The 18967-nt window shown below is 38.5% G+C and overlaps 1 protein-coding gene and 1 long non-coding RNA gene across 2 annotated transcripts in view; both read left to right on the forward strand.

Moving 5' to 3' along the window:
* The window catches only part of LOC140154816 (uncharacterized), a 107323-nt gene extending 103713 nt beyond the window's left edge, over positions 1-3610 (forward strand). Inside the window, exon 4 of the long non-coding RNA XR_011859315.1 lies at positions 3477-3610. This is a non-coding gene — a long non-coding RNA (uncharacterized lncRNA). The remainder of the gene's footprint in view (positions 1-3476) is intronic.
* LOC140154815 (retinoic acid receptor beta-like) overlaps positions 3611-18967 on the forward strand; it is a 40279-nt gene continuing 24922 nt past the window's right edge. Inside the window, 6 exon segments of the mRNA XM_072177401.1 lie at positions 3611-3752; positions 12256-12429; positions 13065-13270; positions 14485-14630; positions 16506-16529; positions 16531-16651. Of these exon segments, the coding sequence (XP_072033502.1) occupies positions 3716-3752; positions 12256-12429; positions 13065-13270; positions 14485-14630; positions 16506-16529; positions 16531-16651 (708 nt within the window). The 5' untranslated portion in view covers positions 3611-3715.

An 18967-nucleotide genomic window follows, 5' to 3' on the forward strand; every position in this document is an offset into this window, starting at 1 on the left:
GCGGTGAATGCGTAAAATCTTAACTCTGTAAGTGTGACCTTTACTATAATGCAACGCATATGGTGTAGTTCCATACATTGCTTGACGTGCGTCCACACACTATGGAACGCGCTTTCAAATCTTATACTGTGACTGCGTGAAATTTGCATCGTGTAGACAGTCACTTGTACGCAAGTCCATGTTGATCCAGATCAGGAGTCCACATTAATACGGAATAGCGGATCTGTGTGGAGTGCCCCATTATAAATGAGATATGACCTTTTGTTATACTACTTAATTGAGTTAAAAGGTTTGAAGATGTTGAGGTTGGGTTTCATTATCAGTCAGGTGTAAAACAGGTTTGATCAGTAGCTTCATTGCCATGGTATATTAAAGGCATTGTCTTTCCTAGTGCCTCGCCTATAACTATCATGTTTAATGGTAGCAGTTAACCTTTTTTGAACCTTCAGAATCTAGTTAGTGCATAAGCAGTGGCATAGCCAAAGGGGAGGGCAGCCCCCCCCCCCCCAACACACACACTGGTCTTTTAGTGAGGATCTGAAGGTTTATAAGCAGTCTAGTGGCACTTCCCTGGTTTAAGTATTGTTTAACAATCTACACAAACAATAACTATTTCAACTTTCCATCCTGAAGAGGAATGTCCCAATTCCCCTAATATCATTATCAATCAGTATAATTCAAGTGAATCCTTAAAACACAAAGTTGTGGGTTTTAATTCATAGTAATCGTATAAATAGGTATATTTTAACTGTGTCAGTTTACAAAGTTGAAGGAGACACAAACAGACTGGTGTGCCACACTGGAGCCTCATCCTTTGTGTTGGTTTCCGTTTAATGGTAGATCTACAGGTGTAAAGATCATAATAATTTGTTTTGATTACGAGCCCTATTTCGAAAATATTCTACCAAATGTAGCTAATTTCATTTCACTGTTGCTATAATTCACTTAAATTATATTCTGCGTAATAATGGGAATTTTAAGGGGTGGAAAATGAATGCAATCGCCTGAAATTCAGCACTTGGTATATTCCGGTTTGGAACAGTTACCATGGCAACATTGTAAATAAAGTGATATGCTTGACAGGAAGTTGATGTCATATAAGTGTTATGAAGGAACCATTGCTTGTGGGGCATCTTGGTGATGATGGGTTCAGGTTTTAAAATACCAAAGTCCAAGGTTTTACCATTGAATCTGTGGTTGTTTTTTTATGTTGTTCATATTATGTCAACTAAATTTGGGTGATTTGTCACTTGAGCATATTAAAATAGTGTTTTGTTAATCTATAATTTGCTGAAAGTACTGTTTTTGGAATTGCCATACTGATACTGGAGTATAGTTCATGGTAGTGACATGAGTTTTCCTCTTATATCAGCGGATTGCTTTTAAGTTTATACCATTCAACCCTGGAGATTGCAGGGGCATCTCCATTCTTTCTCAAGTAAGTTTGATTTATCGCTCATTATGTGTCAACTGATTCTAAGGTCATCAGGGGTAATATCAAATGGATAGGCTTAAATAATGATTTTCATGAAACTTGGTTGAAATAATCCTTATTTTTCTATGCACCAACAAAATTGAAGGTAATTTTAAGGTCTTTGGGGGTCAGCTGAGGTCATGTAAGCAAAGATTGATTTCACACAACTTGGTAGAAACTAGAAACGATTTTGCACTATCCAGAAACATGAGGAGTATATTCCAGCACAGACCCTCTGATTCCAGGCCAGCCTAAATTAGTCTCAGAAGGATGCTGATTAGAATATACCAAGTTGATGAAATGTCTCTGAGGGACTTAGTCTGTCTGGCCAGCCAGCAGTTTTGGTAGAAGACTGTGAAGACCCTTAACTTAATAGGATCTGAAACATGACAATCTCTAGGATACAGTTTTTGTAAACCTCAATATGTTTCTGTACTCAATGTGTGTGTATGTGACATTTGGATGTGTTGGCTACAACAACTCATGTTCCACAACTTGAGGTCAAAATGTGAGTGTTGCTTTGTTTAATGGGGGTCATTGAGCTTTACCTTTAGGAAGAGATCATTATGGATCATATACATTGACTGCTCAGTGCCAGAAGTGGGTAAATGCAATAGCTGCCATGTGAAGCTGGCCTGTTCAGATGAGTACAATATACTGTGTGTAAATTGCCAAATGTTCACAGGGCAGCTATTGCACTTACCCACTTCTGGCACTGAGCAGTCAACATGGATTCTACAGCTAGCTTGGATATTTTGTCAATATTTTATGTCGTTGAACTTGTCTATCCTTCATCAATCATATTTACACCATAGGCGTTTCCATGCTTTAATATGACCCCAAAGGACAAGAAACATTTCTACCTTTGCTCTTCATGTAATAAACTTGCCTCATGCATTTACAGCATTAGTGTAATGGTTAATAGCAACCTTTGACCTTTAGATCTTTGAGTTTGTTTGAAACACTATTTACTTTTACTGAAAATTTATTTCTGGTGTGTGATAGTTCAACAGCTGTTGTCATTGATTTCACTTGTTGCATTTATCAGGGAGTTAATAGAACTGAGCCTATACTATACTGCAAAACATCTACTATTCTATCAGCCATTTCTGGGTAATGTTACTCTAACATGATCTCTCCCTAGGTACTCATAATAGGCCATGATAGGAGCTCCCACTACCTCTATCCCTGCATTCCCCGGTCTACCCAGGCTGGTACAATTTGGACCGATTTCTACAAACTTTTACGTCTTTTAGGATATGCCATTTTGTAAGACTTGCATCTTGACAATCCTTTTTGGACGGTACAATTATTTGCTCTAGATAGCCTTTTTGGTATGATCCACCACTTGATTTGCACATGTTGCTGCTTGGAAAGTGCAGAGTTCACTAAGAGCAATGGGGCATTTCACACCGAGTGGTGATGCACATTAAGGTACATTATGTACGCGGCCTGCATTGCGTACTAAATGGGCGTAACGTGATATTGCACTGTGCGGTGAATGCGTAAAATCTTAACTCTGTAAGTGTGACCTTTACTATAATGCAACAAAAATATTTTAACGGGGGTGATAAGTAAGCCAGGGGAGGGTAAGTAAGTCATGCTAAGGAGGTGCTTATTGACTGTGTTATGAATTTCATAGTATATGCCCACATTTTCCATGCAACATCATGCTTCAATTCAAAATAATAACAACATAAAAACTCTGGAATAAATGTTGCAGCGAATGACACTTTCCCATGTGCGGACACTTGATGACCTGAATATATTTCTGTGATTTAATTATGATCGCGTTACGACCTAATTTAATGTAAAAATGTAAAGCAAAGGGAGCCCTTTTCCCTCATTTTGACTTATTACAAAATGTACAAACACCCTTGTCGGCATGCTGGCGGCACTGACATCACTACAAAACTTCAGGTGAAACTAAGTACAATGTATTGTGTATTTTACTGCCTAAAGTACTAACTGGTTTATTTTTTGTTCTCTTATATCATTTCAGCGCTTGATTTAACGGTACTAGACCATGCAAAAGACAAGAAGATCAAAACAATAGAAAAATCGACGAGTACCGGCATCGGTAGTGACTGGGTGCACTTAAAATTCAAAGTTGAAAAGTTTTCAGGCCTCACGAGGAGCGGGCAATCGCCGACACCGCCAGCGCCGCCGCTCTCGCCCCAGTCCACAACTTCTTCCTCTTCATTATCTCCAGGTCTACGGGTATCCTTGCCAACACACACGATGGATGTAAATATGAATATCAATCCAGTAACGACATGTAAGTCATATAGTTTGTGTATTGAGTCACAGAAATAGAGGACTCCATATACCGGCCTGGCTTTTGAGCTATTCAAGTTGAAAGCCATACACCCCCTATGGAAGATATGACATTAATCTCCCACACAGGGAGTAAGAATTTCAAATGGAGTTACCTGAATGGGTGATTCCTTATGAAATCTACACCCCTGTGTGGGCGATTTAGTTCATGTCTTCCATAGGAGTTGTATGGATTTCAACTGAATAGCCCATTGGCATTCTCAGCTATGGGGGAAAATATTAGGGGTATTCAGGTCCTTGCCGACAGCATTCAGAATCAAATGAAGACAATTCTGCGTCAAATCTTATGATAAATACACATTTGTGTTGCTCATTTCAATCAGTGCATCAAACTGTGAAGCATTTCAAATTGCGATTTCAGTCTTTGATTGTCACACACAAGCAGTGATAAGTTCTGAATACACTCCCGGCAAAACATAAATACCCTCAAATAGTTGAAATCCATATACCTGTATCCCTATGGAAGACAGAATCTTAATCTGCTACACAGGAGGTGTAGATCAGTTGGGGTTACCTGAATGGGTGACTCTATTTGAAATCTACACCTCCTGTGTGGTAGATTAATTAAGGTTTAGAATGCCTTCCATAGGGGGAGGGGGTAAATAAATGGAAGTCAACTGAAATAGCCCATTATTCGTCTCTATTTCTGTGGTATCGGTACAGACCATCGATTATACATTGAATATTTTGTAGACTTGGAAACGCAAAAGGTACAATGTACATGCACATGATGAATGACATTTTGAGATATCATTCAAGATATTTGAAGAATCTCAGGTGAATTGTTGTTTGCTTGTTTTTAGTCAGTCAAGCTCACCTGTAATAAAGGGTTCCCTGACATGTGACAGGTGATGAGACAGTCCCTCTTGTTTATCATAGGAGTCCACAGAAGGGAATCCTCTCTCGTAAGGCACAATTCAACTGGGTCAACTACAGGCTGAACAGAAGACAGTGCAAAGTTGATTGTTGAATTGTGTCTTCTTGGGATGGTGTTACTGCAGAAAGGTTGGATGGTACTTTGATGGTACATGTAGTTTTGATGTTTTTCAGGTGCCTAGTCTTTTGTTTGTATTCACAAGCAGCAAATCTTTCAGTATGTTTATGCTGCAGCATACTTTTATCCCCCACCCCCAGCCCCTGTATTTTGTATGTGTGTCACCGCCGAGTGGGTCATTTCTACTGCTCTGCAAAAGGTGGGTAACTAGACTATTTGCACACTTTGTATTTAGTGGGGGAGAAAGGAAGTACGGAAAAACTTTTTTGCGACTGGCAGTCTGGCAAGCTGCTGTAGGTCATGTTTGATTATATGCTCTCTGTATGGTAGCTTTATCACAGTGCAAGTGTTAGCGTCTTCCAGTGTACTCTGTAAATTGTCGCCTCATACTGATCTACTGCGAATGTTGCCAGATATCACCCACTATTAACATGAAAGGGCGGTTGAACATTGACTGTGAAGATACCCCGTCTCTGTGCCGTGTATACTCTGTGTAAAACCAATGTAACAAAAGAGCGCAGAATAAAGTTCATAATCCTCCATTGTAATCTTTACCCCAAATTTCATTACATAAGGATACATCCAACCCAACACTCGCCGTCGACTCGATCTATTTCTACAGTACCTCGCATTACTGCACATCACCCATAAATGAAAAAAAATGATTACATTGTTGATTCTGAACAAATTTATTTATGTACCTGCTAGAAGAACAGGGTCCATTGTTACAAACATACATGCCAATCACTATGTTAATGCCCATTGTTTGGATGGAAAAGTACCTTGACTCACAAGGTGTACCTTTGTTTTGACACCGTATGGACCACAATAGCCTCATCCCAATAGTATAGTCCAATAACCTCAATTACATAATATGATTTAATTTAATCTCAAGTTGCAGAGTATGAGTTTGTGTACCCAAATTTTCATAGGTCATTCAATGAATGTGCAACTGGTTTGGTGTTGAAGAACAGCCCTGATAGAGGAGCATGTTGTGGATCCTAGTCTTGTATCTTTTGTGGTCAGGCACAAAGCTAGTACAAGGGATCTAAACTGCAAAGATGAACACGTTGTGGATACCCCTTCTTTATAGGCTCAGCAGAGGCAAATTACGGTGCAATCATTTTACACAAACATTGCGCGTATTTATAGATGGCCACATGTTGGCTTGTTTTACCGATAGAAAGAAATACAGGGTTTAGTGTGGGGTCAGTCAAACTGTATCTGTGTCCTGCTGTTTGCTAGATAGGTTATTGGCAATTCGTTGCCAACTTTATTGGCCAATACTCAGTAGATGTATTGTGATGATTGTTATTATTTTGGTGCTTTACCAGATATGAAAATAGTTTCCACTCTGATCAGGAAAAAAGAGGGACAATATTTGACAGAGAATATTCAGAAATTCTCTGTGTGGATGAATGATAGATACGAGTCTCTTATAATTTGCCAACTCGCCATTTCTTTCTTTACTAGTTGGGTAAATCCAAGTGAAAAGAGAAACCCATTCATGTTACATTGCTACAGAGAGGCATGAATTTCCAAATTGCACTTGTGTAAATTTACAAAAGCATGCGCTCGTCACACATTTTTACTCGGTGTAGTTGCTGCGCTGTGTATATATACCTTTCTTTATCAAATCCACAATGCTAGGAGTCTTGCTTATTTACAAGTTGAAGTATAGCCTATATAATATAGCATATAGCCCCCTTGTCTTATAACATTTTATTTGGAGCTCTCAAAAGCGCACGCCATTATAAAACAAATGTGGAGGGATAAGCCCAAGTCTGTTTAAGAGACAGTCTCCATCAGCTGATAGGCGGACAGTATATAATGTGTTTAAGTCATTGCAGTGGTATATTATACTTTAATCAGTTGATTGCCATCACCTAGCTCTGTGGCAGGCAGACTTTGCAGCAAGTCATCCATCTACAATGGGATTTTGGTGCATGCCAGGTCAACAGAGGTTAGTCCCTCGGCATTGAAAGCATTGTTTAGTATTGGCTGCCCAATCTCCGCCAGCTTAAGGGGTCTTCGTTTATAAATGCTAGATTGCATTTAAAGGTGTGGAGCCTAGGGACAAAATATGAATGTTGCTATATTCCAAATACATGTACATGTATGGATGAAGTACTCCGATTACACTACGGATGCCTATATTCTTAGTGGAGTATAGAATTTCACAGAGCTGATTGGGATAGATATACTATACCGAAGTGTCTACTTGGGAATCGGGAGATGTTCAAAATTTAAATACACAGACATTTTGTGTAAGAATTAGTACCACATATATTATACTGCCGCCTCACATCCCTAGAATTATCTAATGGGCCCGTTTCACAAAGGAGGTTGACAGCTCTCTATTCTACCCATCAGCTTTACCATAATGATAAATGCTGTTTTAATGCCTTTTATATGTCTTGACCTTTTTCTTTTTTTAAATCACACACAACAAGCACCTTAAAGAGGAAGCCCTGCCATAGCAGTTCTTCTGGGGTGAACCAAACCTGCCTGGTTATCAAGTTAACAGTGAAAAGGTTATCTCTGAATTTGACAGGTGCTAATTGATGTTTTAAATGTTATTGCATCAACTAGCCCCTGTCAAATTCTGAGATAACCTTGTCACTGATTAATTTGATAACCAGGTAGGTTTAATTCACCCAGAAGAAGTGCTCTGGGCTTCTCTTTAAGATTGGTGTGATGGCAAGTTTATTAATTACCAGCAAAGTCCTCTTTAGTGGCTCGAAATGTTCTTGATACTTTGAATGAATCAAACCAGCTATTAAATAGAAAGAAATATAGGTGCTTAAACATTCGAAAAGATGCCCTTGTGTATTGAGAAATGTATTAATGTGTTAATCAAAGGTCATTTCCTATTGGTTAGCTTGCCTCATGAATATTCAAATGTTAGTCAACTTCTTTTCAAAGGCCCAAATCAAACACCTTCCTTTAAAATTAAAATGTGTGCATTCTGTTGATTTTATGATTAAGACCTTTTGTCCCAACTTCTGAGTAAAATTATTTTGAGGGGAGTCGAAACTTTTAAGTAGTTGATTGACTGCAATTATTCAACCAGTTGGAAACATATTTAGTGGCTTTACCTTATTTAATGTGATGTTTGAAGTGTCTGGAAAACCTTACTTGGTCTGTTTTGTATGTGAATGATTCACTTCACTGGGTGAGAAGAAACCATAACTTGGTGAATTGCCAAAAGTGGCGATATCATTTCATTCACAAATTTGTGATGCTAGGCACAGAATCAAGTTCACAGCATGGTTTCTTAGGCATCAATTGGGCGCTCGCTGTAGGTTGACAGATGCAAGACATGCAGGGACAGTGTTTATTTTGCCGATTGTGCATTTCCATAAGACTGAACGCCAAATTAGATATATACATAACTTGACTTTTGCATGTGGAAAAATACATAATTCTCATGGAGGTGAAAATTTTGAAGCATTTTCCTAAAGTGGGCATTTTGTTAAACTACATGTAGTAAAGCCATAGAGATAGGCATGGGTCGGGTGGGAGTCGGCCATGCAGCTGACATGGGGTTGGTTGCCTATTACACGTGAGGCTGACTTGCTTCCCTCCTCCTCCCCTCCCTGATCTAATTCTGTTAACCTAGATAATAGGCCCTAAGTCATATTCAGACGTGGGTGATTTAACTCTTGAGGTTGAGGTAAGTTTGAGTTTCCGTGGGTGTGTAACTGAGTTCCTGGGGTTTTGATAAAGACCAAGGTATAGTGCCTGTGTGGACAACAGTCGTGTTAAGTGCTTAACTTATCTCAACCTAAACACACAACTGATTTACCTTAGGGAAAAGAATGAGATAGATTAAATTAAACCTCAAGTGTGAGATGGTTGTGTTAAATCAGTGATCATGATAAGCTCAGGGTGTGGAGAGTCAAGTTATCACATCACAGTATTTATGGTATTTTATCACTGGCCGCGTTAAATTAACTCGAGTAAAACCCTCATCTGAACGTGGCTGTAGCCAGCCTACTGATAGACACAGCTTGAAGTTATTTGTAGGCAGGTGTGAGGACTAGATAGACTGGGCAAAACTGAACAGTCTCGCTGGCAGATGTTTGCTGACGGGGGAAAGTCTTCAACTCGTACCGGCCGTGTTTACCTCATAATACATTTCGCAACCCTTCCAATAAATAGTCTATTAATAGACCTCAATAATTGAAACTCTACTTAGTGTTAAAGGAATGCTTTTTAAAATTCCATAGGTTTCATGTTTTTACATGCATAGTCGCCTATACCGTGTTGTATGGAGACGTGATTAATTGGGACAGGGCAAGGAGCTTTTATATCCAATCACTTTAAACCGGTCTGTCACATGGTTTTCCCTGTTGCCGCATGCTTATTTGCAGTGGCGGAGAGTGTTTGTAGCTTCTCCTGTTGATAGACTTGACTTTTAGATACGTGGATACATATTGTTGAGTCTGCATGTTAAACAAAATGCAGACATACATGTAGGTATAGCTGTAACTGGCGATGGATGGGAGGAATTGGCTGTTCCAGATAAATCCACACACCCCTTTGGAAGACATGCCCTTAAGCTTCCACGCAGGGAGTGTGAATTTCAAATGGGGTTTACCTGAATGGGTGACTTCATTTGAAATCTTATGCATCCCCTGTGGGGGAAAATAAGGTTATATCATATCTTCCATGGGGTGTATGGATTTCAACTGGAATAGCCCAATTACAAGTGAGTGACTTACTTGATAGTGAAACACAGGTGTATATTACCCCAAGACTTAATACTGTAATAAATGATTTAAAATAATGAAAAAGAAACGCATGGCATGTCTAATTAGTAAGAAAATGATGTGTGAGACTTATGCATCATCTATCATGGTTATACACTCGCATCACATCAAGAACTGAATTCCTATGAAGATCAACATTCAAGAGTGTGCTGTTCTATTATGAAATTTACCCAGGAAATAAGGTCATCAGGAAAATAATATACTGGTGCGAAAATAATTAAATGTAGTTACCAACAAGTGAATTGATACTCGTGGTGGACCGTGAGCATGATGATTAAATTTTGGAACATGACGGTAGTTGCAAGTTTAATTGTTTCGTATGTCGTTGTTTTACAAGCAATGTGTGATTGTTGATAAATAGCATGCTGAATTCGAAACCGCATCTACCTCATCTTGTCATATATGCGCAAGTTAAATACAGCTTCGAAATAATGGAATATGAATGCAGGTTAATTACAATTGTTACTTTATAGATATTTCCCACGCTTTTTACGTCCAATTAAACAATAAATCAAGCAGTTCTTAAAAAAAGATAACATACACACAAATTAACTTGTCTTTTTCGACTTTAATATGAATCATCAACACGATATGACGACATAAGCACAAAAACAGCGGCATGGAGGGTCTATTTTAAAGAGTATACTCGTTAAATTTCATATTACGCTGATATTTCCCACCACCATGTGACCAGTTCCTTAGACCTGAAATCCAGGGCAGCTATTGTTTTGGTTTTGTTCGTTGGCTGCTCTTATCGGGTTTTCCCGATTTCAGCTCTGATAACAGCACTGAAAAGCTTGAATTCAATGAACTTAATGATCACGAGATTTTTTTTATTGATTAAAAAAAAAAAATTATGATCACAAGATTTTGTACTCCCTGTATTTTTATGACGCTGCAAAAAATAGATAAATTGTTGAGTATAACAGTGAGTAAGATATTAATGAATCAGTGATCCAATACTCGCAGTATGAGAAGAGCTTTTGTGACACTTGAGTCATATACCATTTTTGGCTAGATTCAAAGTGTAAAATTAGGTTGAAATTTCAGTATGTGCAAAATAAAAAAATTTCCTTCCATCCCAATTTTTTCAGAGCATGCAAACATTTTATTTTTATTTGGCATAATAAAGCCAAATTATTTGCTGAAAATATATATTACTGCTACCAATATATTAAAATGGGCAGGTATAATGGTTACTTTTGTTTTAATTAATTAACAAAGTAGGAAAATGACAAAATTGTTACATTCAAACTTCCAGTGAACTATCATTTTATGGGCACATTTGAATACATGTATGTAGTTCAAATCCAGTTGCAACTAAGCTTGGCAATAGCTGCACTATGGGAACTTTAATGGAGCGTGGTGCTCATTAGCCATACATCTATCTTCAGACCACCTATTTGGTACCGCCATCCCTATGTTGTCTACTGATTACATTAGGAGGAGGTTCACGGTTCAGGTCCTGTTTCACAATAAGCTAAACTGGCATCAACCAGTAGGCTGTTTTGCAGCGACTCCATTTACGTAGGCTGTGAACCCTGGTGAACTAAAAGGTGGAATGGCAATATTACCTATACATACATTTGCACCCAAGCATTAACTCTGCAATCTTGTGGTCAATGCACCGTCAAAACCCAAATGAGTTGAATCAAAGAGAGGGAACTTCAAAGGAGGATGGGGAAAGTCTGTTTATGTTTCAAGTGTGAAATATCTAATGGTTTGATTGGTGTAATAGGAGGTAATTTATCCAGGTGTAGCTTGACTTAATTGAGATGCCTGCCTGGCTTGTCTGTCACAGTGCAACTGTGTACGATATGGCTAAAGGCTGACACGTACACCATCACAAAGTTTGTGGCTGATAGTCTGGTACAGGCTGGTACTCTCGGCTACTCATGTTTTTTTTTTATCACAATGGTAACCTTTTTGAAGCATTTCCCATTTTGAATTTAATAAATGTTGTCATTAATAACACTCCCATCAGACATGTTCTTTGTAGAGTGTTTGGTATAACTTTTTTGGGTTATTTTGTTTAGTGACTTGTTTTGGTTTTTTTTAGCTGTTACACACTGTCTCTGTATCAGGGCATGGAATAAGAATTTACCATTTCTTATTGCCCAACCCAAGGGTTAAGAGCACAATTGTTCATGAATGCTATTTGTTGGGAGTGGCCTTTCTTGCATTCTTTTTCGCCAGTTCTGTCATTTCTCATACAGGCCAGCATGTTTATATAAACTTTTTTAGCTTGGCTCAAGCAATTTATTTGAGCCTGGTCCCATCAGGACCCAAGCGTGTGTGCACCCGGACCAACTGGTTAAGGCTCAAGCAATTTGTTTGAGCCTGGTCCCATCAGGACCCAAGCGTGTGTGCGCCCGGACCAACTGGTTAAGCAATATGTTCCTAATGTAAAGGATGGCAGAAAGGTCATTAATTGGCTTCATCAGTAACCTTAAGAAGTAACAACCAAATTGAGCACTAGTGAATCTAGTGAAAAGAAATCCAAATTCTTGATTGAATATTTTGCCTTGGTTTTAGGGATTACACAAAGGTCATCATCTATATTTTCAGAGAAGAATATATTTTCCAGTGATACACAATATTTTTTCTGTGGTGCAAACTTTGCCACCATCAAATGCAATATTTAAAATGGTTTCCGTTTCTTTCTTGTTTTTCAGTTGCTGGCTATCATCATCAACAGCAGCCGCAATATACGATGCATCAAGATGTAGCAATGCCACTTCCACCTGCACCACACCAGGTGCCACATCAGCAGGCAAACTTTTCTAATATGCCACAACCAAATTCACCAGATTCGCCATCATCCAACACACATCCTCATATGCAAAATTGTAAGTAGAGATGCTATTTTTCTGAAATGTGATTTTTATGAAACCATTCTTTCAGAACAATTAATTGGTAAATTATGTTTTACTTAAATTACAAGTCCAATAATTTACTGGTATTTTAGACTTTTCACCCTCCTACTCTCATCTCCAGATTGTTCAGTTCTTTACAGTAGCTTGTTGTATTCATTCTTTCAGAACTTTTTATCATATCTTTATGACTTTAATACATAATATGAAGGATCAATTTGGTTGGTAACTTGGTACAGATTGAATTGTAATGAAATATTCTTAAACAGTTTTTTCCTTTAATTTCATTGGTTCGTGCCAGTGTTATATGAGACAATGGAGCACAGCTGGGTGCGTATCGAACTGCAATGCTGTGTGAATCGTTTGTGTTGCGCGTAAGATGATATGCACGCAGCAGTCTTTTGCAGCAGTGCGTTATTTGCATCCTCGTGTTAAAAACTCAATGGTTCGCCAATTTTGTGCAAAAGAGTGACTGGTTAAACATGATCAAAATAGACAGTAGATATATAAATTACATGCAAACATGACTTTACGTGTTATCTGTTTAAGAACGAGAAAAAAACAATAATTCTCTTATTGTTTAATTTATACCATTTCTTTTGTCTTGACAGTCCAAAGTTACCAGGCACCATATACAATGCATACGGAAGGAATGCCAATGTCCATATCAGGGCAGCCATCTCATATGCAAAGTCTTCCTCACCATCCTCCCTCACCAGAATCACCACCGCCTCCCAGAGTTTATAAGCCATGTTTTGTATGTGCGGATAAGTCATCGGGTTACCATTACGGAGTCAGTGCGTGTGAAGGGTGTAAAGTAAGTGCTAACTCAATGATGTTAGTAGAGATGTTGTAGATTTATTGTACTGTTGAAGAGAAGGTATATTGTTACTCTCAGCGATGGCAACTCGTTGAGGCACCAGTTTGGGCATTCATTTTCGTGGTGTTTTTCAAGATATAAAGCGGCACCCAGTGAAATACGCACGGACATCCTTGTCTCACCGAGAGTAAAATACTATAGCTTGTTCATGTTACTAGTTTGGGATATTGCAGTTGAAATCCATACACCCCCTATGGAAGCCTTGACCTTAATCTCACACACGGGCAGTGTAGATTTCAAATTAAGGCGCCCATTCCCGGTAATCCCATTTGAAATTCACACTCCCTGTGTGGAAGATTAAGATCATGTCTTCAATAGGGGGTGTATGGATTTCAACTGGCCTGTTGTATGAATAGATTTACTGCAAAGTACAACAAAATAAAATTAAAAGGACTTCAAAAAACAATAGTACTATGAATCTAATGTGGGACCAGATGCGAAAAAAGATTGTTTCCAATGTAGATACAGATAGTAATTGAATGATGGCCATGTAAGGAAAGAGCGTGTTTCCCTGAACGTACAAAGGTCAGATGTTGCTATCTCTACTTTGTCACGCACCTGCACCTGGTCTGCAACACCTGCCGTTTGAAGAGCGAACATTGAAGGATATTACTCCAGGTTCAAATTGCTAGTTTGTACATGTTTGTTTGCGTGCTTTTTCTTATCTTGTCACTCAACTCGTTTTTAAGTTCAACATCAATTCACTTCTCAAATTTGTGCAAAGTCCAAAGTTTCTGATTTGCCGGTGTAATTGTTTTTGTTTACATTTTATCACAAGTAGATTATTTATGGTATACTTGCCAAAAACAACGTAAACACTTGTTGTTATTGTTGTTTTTGTAAATTCATTCAACTAATGCAATCTGATCATTATCACACCTGAAGAAAGCTAGATCAAGTAAGGGTCTTATCCGGAATAGCTGCCAGATGTTATATTATGAGATTGTGCACAATATAGAATGCAGAAATTGTCAAAATGTCTGTAGGGCAGCTATTGAAGGTAGGACCTTAGGGCACTATAAAGTCATTCTGCTGATGAAGGCTTTCATAGCTGAAAATTTCAGCGGTAAATATTTTTATATTGAAATCAAGAGTTGTGTAATTTTTCGATATAACTGATGTGATTATTTATATGTCTTCATCACACCCAGGGTTTCTTCAGGAGAAGTGTACAAAAGAATATGCAGTACACATGTCATAGGGACAAAAAGTGTGTCATCAACAAAGTAACAAGAAATAGATGTCAGTACTGCCGCTTCCAAAAGTGTTTTGATGTGGGAATGTCCAAAGACTGTAAGTAGTAAACTAGTCACTATGGACCACAATGGCCTCATCCCAATGACATAGTTTAATAACCTCAATTAAACAATCATAGTGCAAAATTTGACCTCGAATTGTAGGGTGAGTTTTTGTACCCAAATTTTCAGAGGTCATTCAATGAATGTACAGATGTATTGGTGTTAAAGAACCGTGCCCTGATAGATGAGCACGTTATGGATCCTAGTGTAACCATATATTAGCATTCTGTCTTTGCTGATTTTAGCATGTGTACAATGTGAGCAAAAAGGTTTTACATCATATCATGAAATATGGCAGAACAAGCTGTGTAGCATCGTGTGACCCAGGGATGACCTAAATCTTTTAAGCGATTTTGGGACTTTTTTAAATCTCAATTTATGTGCTATTTCAGGCTTTTTTCATCCCGTTTCGGGCTTTTTGAGTGGTACTAAGAGGCATCTCTGTCATTATTCAATGAGTAAACTAAAGTATGAATACCAAATGTGTGCCATCAATCATGATCGAAAAGACTCTGACACCAGACTATTATAACAGAGAGTAGGGGAGGGATATGCGCATATCATATTATAACCATGTGACCTGTGTCATGTGTAGCAATTTCACATGGACACTGACCTTTATTCATATTCAGTAAAATGACTGCGGTATTTTTCTGACAGAGTTTCTGCACGCCGTTCATTTAAGCATGTTTTTCTAGGCTTACAGAACACTGCAATATTAAATACTGCTAAAAGTTCATTCATCCATGTGCCAAATCTTTTGCAGCATATTGGCGATTAAGTTGGCAAGGCACAGAGGTTTGGAGTGAGGGGGGTCCTGTGTATATTATTACAAGACTGTGTTTGACCTCACGTGTCATGTGTTATGAAATGCACAGAATAACACACCTTTAGAATAGAGTTACAATGTAATTTCCACCTCAAAAGATAAGAGCTATGTTGTGAACAATGAAATCACATTTATATAGCCGTATAAGGAAGAGGTACAAGTCTTTGACTTCTGATGGCAATTTCCATTGCTGCCTACCTGATAATTTGTGCACAGTACACACAGAGGTTCAGGTGTACTCTGCGCAATCATCACCTTTATTTATACCATACATAGGAATCATTGGTTGATAAACTGTAAAGTGATTTGTTACTAGGTGAATGTACAGGGTTATATGTAAGGACTTGACTTGCTGGGCATGGAGGAAATGTGTATAAATGTCACATGTCAGCAGTCGCTTAGGTAACATGGTTAAACACCCTTCATATATTAGGGTCAAGAAGCAAGGCCATGTTCAGCCCTTCCCCAGTGGGAATTGATGCAATCCTCGGCTGAATTGAGGTTTGTGTGAGGGAGTGTGAGTGTGTGTTTTGTGTTGGAGGTGTATGGGGGTGGGGTGAGTGTGTGTTTTGTGTTAGTGGACGTTTACGTAGCCAGGCAAACGAGGACACACACAAGGATACACAAACGTCAAATGAGGACACCCGGTGACAGTGGACGTCCTCGGTGTTTTAAATATATCCAAGACATCGCAAATAACGTAAAAATGCATTTAAAACGGGTCCACCTATTGGTGGTATAGGACGGGCCACGGTTGGATAGTAAGTGGTGTGGTGTGTGTGAGTGAGGTCCACGGTATGGCGATTAAGAATGGATGTGTGAGTCCTCGGTTAGTATAGTTTAAATCAAGTGAAAAATGAGGTCCTCGTTTTCCTGCCTACGCGGGTGGGGGTGGGTGTGTGAGAGTTTTGTGTTGGAGGTTTGTGGGGGTGTGTGTGTGGGGGGGGGGGGGTGAGTTTGTGTTGTATGTTTTGCATTGACATTACTTTGTATCGTGAGTATGACAATCTCTTTTATCTTCCCCAAAATGACAGGTGTTAGAAAGCGACAGGAATAAAAAGAAAAAAGATCAAACAAGAGGTTTCCGAGAGCTTAATCATCCCACCTGAGATAGAAGACATTACCCAGAAGGTGCTGCAGGCGCATTGCGACACGTTCCCGTCAGAGCCCGTCCAACCGGCATACCGAGTGGTAACTATCTACTAGTCAGGGTTGGCATGAGGACAAGCCTTGAAATAAGCAGATCTGGACCAGGAGCCAAACATTTGGAAAAGTGGCTCCTGGTCCTGTGATTATCTAGTGAACCAGGAGCCATTTTTCAAAATGTCATGACCATTGGGTAAATGGCTCCTGGGTGCCTGCTTATTTCGAGGCTTTGATTTATAGAACTATAGTATTAATAGTCTTGACAAATCGGTGATGTCAACACGTTGAGGCAGCTGTGTCTTGCGTGTCTGTTTTGTGCACGTATATATGCAGTGCGTATGTACACCAGCGTTTGAATAAACAATCCTGATTTGAAGCTGTGCCCAATGCCACCGCCTTGTTGAGAGTAAAAACACTATAGAGCAGTAACTGTAGTGTGATTATACATGTATTGTGGTGTAGGTTAATATTGATGGAAAATAGAAGTTCAAAAAAGGTTACAGTAATGTTAGTGTTATTTGGGTAAGTGGAAAATGAGCACAACATTGCAGAAAAAGGTATGGGCAATCTTATAAAGTGTGTTAATTTATATGATTGAAAGCTTAAGAGGAAACATGTTTCAGTTACATTTGGCATACTGTAGAATTCCATCTTTAAGCATGCCTATAAATGAGGGTTTTTTTTTTATACGAAAGTCAGGCGCCCTCCACAAAAACATTATTGACATTTGAGCAACTGTACTACTGAAACAGGCATCTGTACAAACATGTATTGTAAGATTAATCTAATGTAATGGTATTCTACAGTTTATAACATAAACAAAACCTACAGAGCTTTATGGCACATACAAAAATTAGCGAAATTAAAAAAAAATTTACTTGAGATAAAACTTGCCCTTACGCAAGCTGCATTTGTATATCAATAACGCATGATGCATGACCTAATGCAAGGACATTTATTTAATCTATCTATATATCTATCTGTATATATCTATATTGAAGTAATTGCTACACTGACTCTTCCCTTCCTTATATCTGTGTATATCTGCATGATTAGTCATGTTGGTAATTAACCTTCAGTATTGCACTCAATCACAGACAGTGCACCGGAGGACATGTACTTATCAGAAGTCGTGACAAATTGAACAAAAACTAAATAAACAAATAAAAAATTTAAATTTTTTATGACTTGTTGAACTTGTTAAGCAAATTTAATGACTGGCAGAACATGTCTGCTCGAGAGCGAAATGTTCAGAAAGCATTGGGTTGTGTTTATAGTACATGTTTGTGATTTGTGCATGTCACTTGTTCCAAGTCTTGTTATATGGGCAAAGTCTTGAGTTACCGGTCATCCGTCTCGTCATCTTACAGCGATAATAAAACACGTTAAAATTGGGACATTAATGTAATTAAGTCAATCAAAGTGTCAGTAATGTGTCTAAAATTACTGTTACTTATCAAATTCTAGAATCATAAATGTCACTCTACTGAGGTGAAAGAGACATCATCTATGCCAGCATCCCTTCTCATTAAAAGCGATGACCTTTATGTCCTTTCTAGGCTGTATTTGTGTGACATATTCTAAAGTCTTTAATTTTATATTCTGGGGCGAACAACTTCTTTTAAAATGTTTTTATGACCATTTGTATTTTTGGGCAAATTTTTTGCAGACAGTTGATAAACAATTGAGCTATTTTAGTTGAAATCCATGTACCTATGGAAGACATAACCTTAATCTTCCACACAGGGGATGTAGATTTCAAATGGAGACGGCCATTCAGGTGAACCCATTTGAAATTCACACTCCCTGTGTGAAAGATAAAAGTCATATGTTCCATAGGGGTTGTATAGATTTCAAATAGAATAGCCTGTTGTTTTTGTAAACCCTTGTCTAGATGGGTACCCTAGTGCTAGCCATTTATTTGTCTTGTACATAACACAAAACATGGTATGATCCACTAAGGTATGTGCTGCAGTGGCGTATCTCCATCCAGCCGTTCGATGACAGGTTTGAATACCATTAGGCCATGCAGACCTAAGTTTGGTTCAGCATTACAGAATGAGTCACTGCTGAGTGAAACAAAATCCTAGGAACATAAGGGCCCGGAGTTGTGCAATCCTTCGCAAAGAAAAGTAACATGTCAACTTGAATGGCCAGTAGAAGTGCATATTAATTTACTATTAGATTTAAGTGAATCTTCAAAATATAATGTTCAAATCGAGCACAGTTTGTAGGTAAAAGTAGCTCATTGGCACAAGCTCATACACTTAAAGACAGATACATATTCTACTGGTACACCTACTGGAAGGCTACAGGAAGGGAAACAAAATGTTGATCTTATGGCAGACTTGTAGTAGTCAC

Source organism: Amphiura filiformis, chromosome 6 (assembly GCF_039555335.1).
Source record: "Amphiura filiformis chromosome 6, Afil_fr2py, whole genome shotgun sequence".
Classification (NCBI taxonomy): Eukaryota; Metazoa; Echinodermata; class Ophiuroidea; order Amphilepidida; family Amphiuridae; genus Amphiura; species Amphiura filiformis.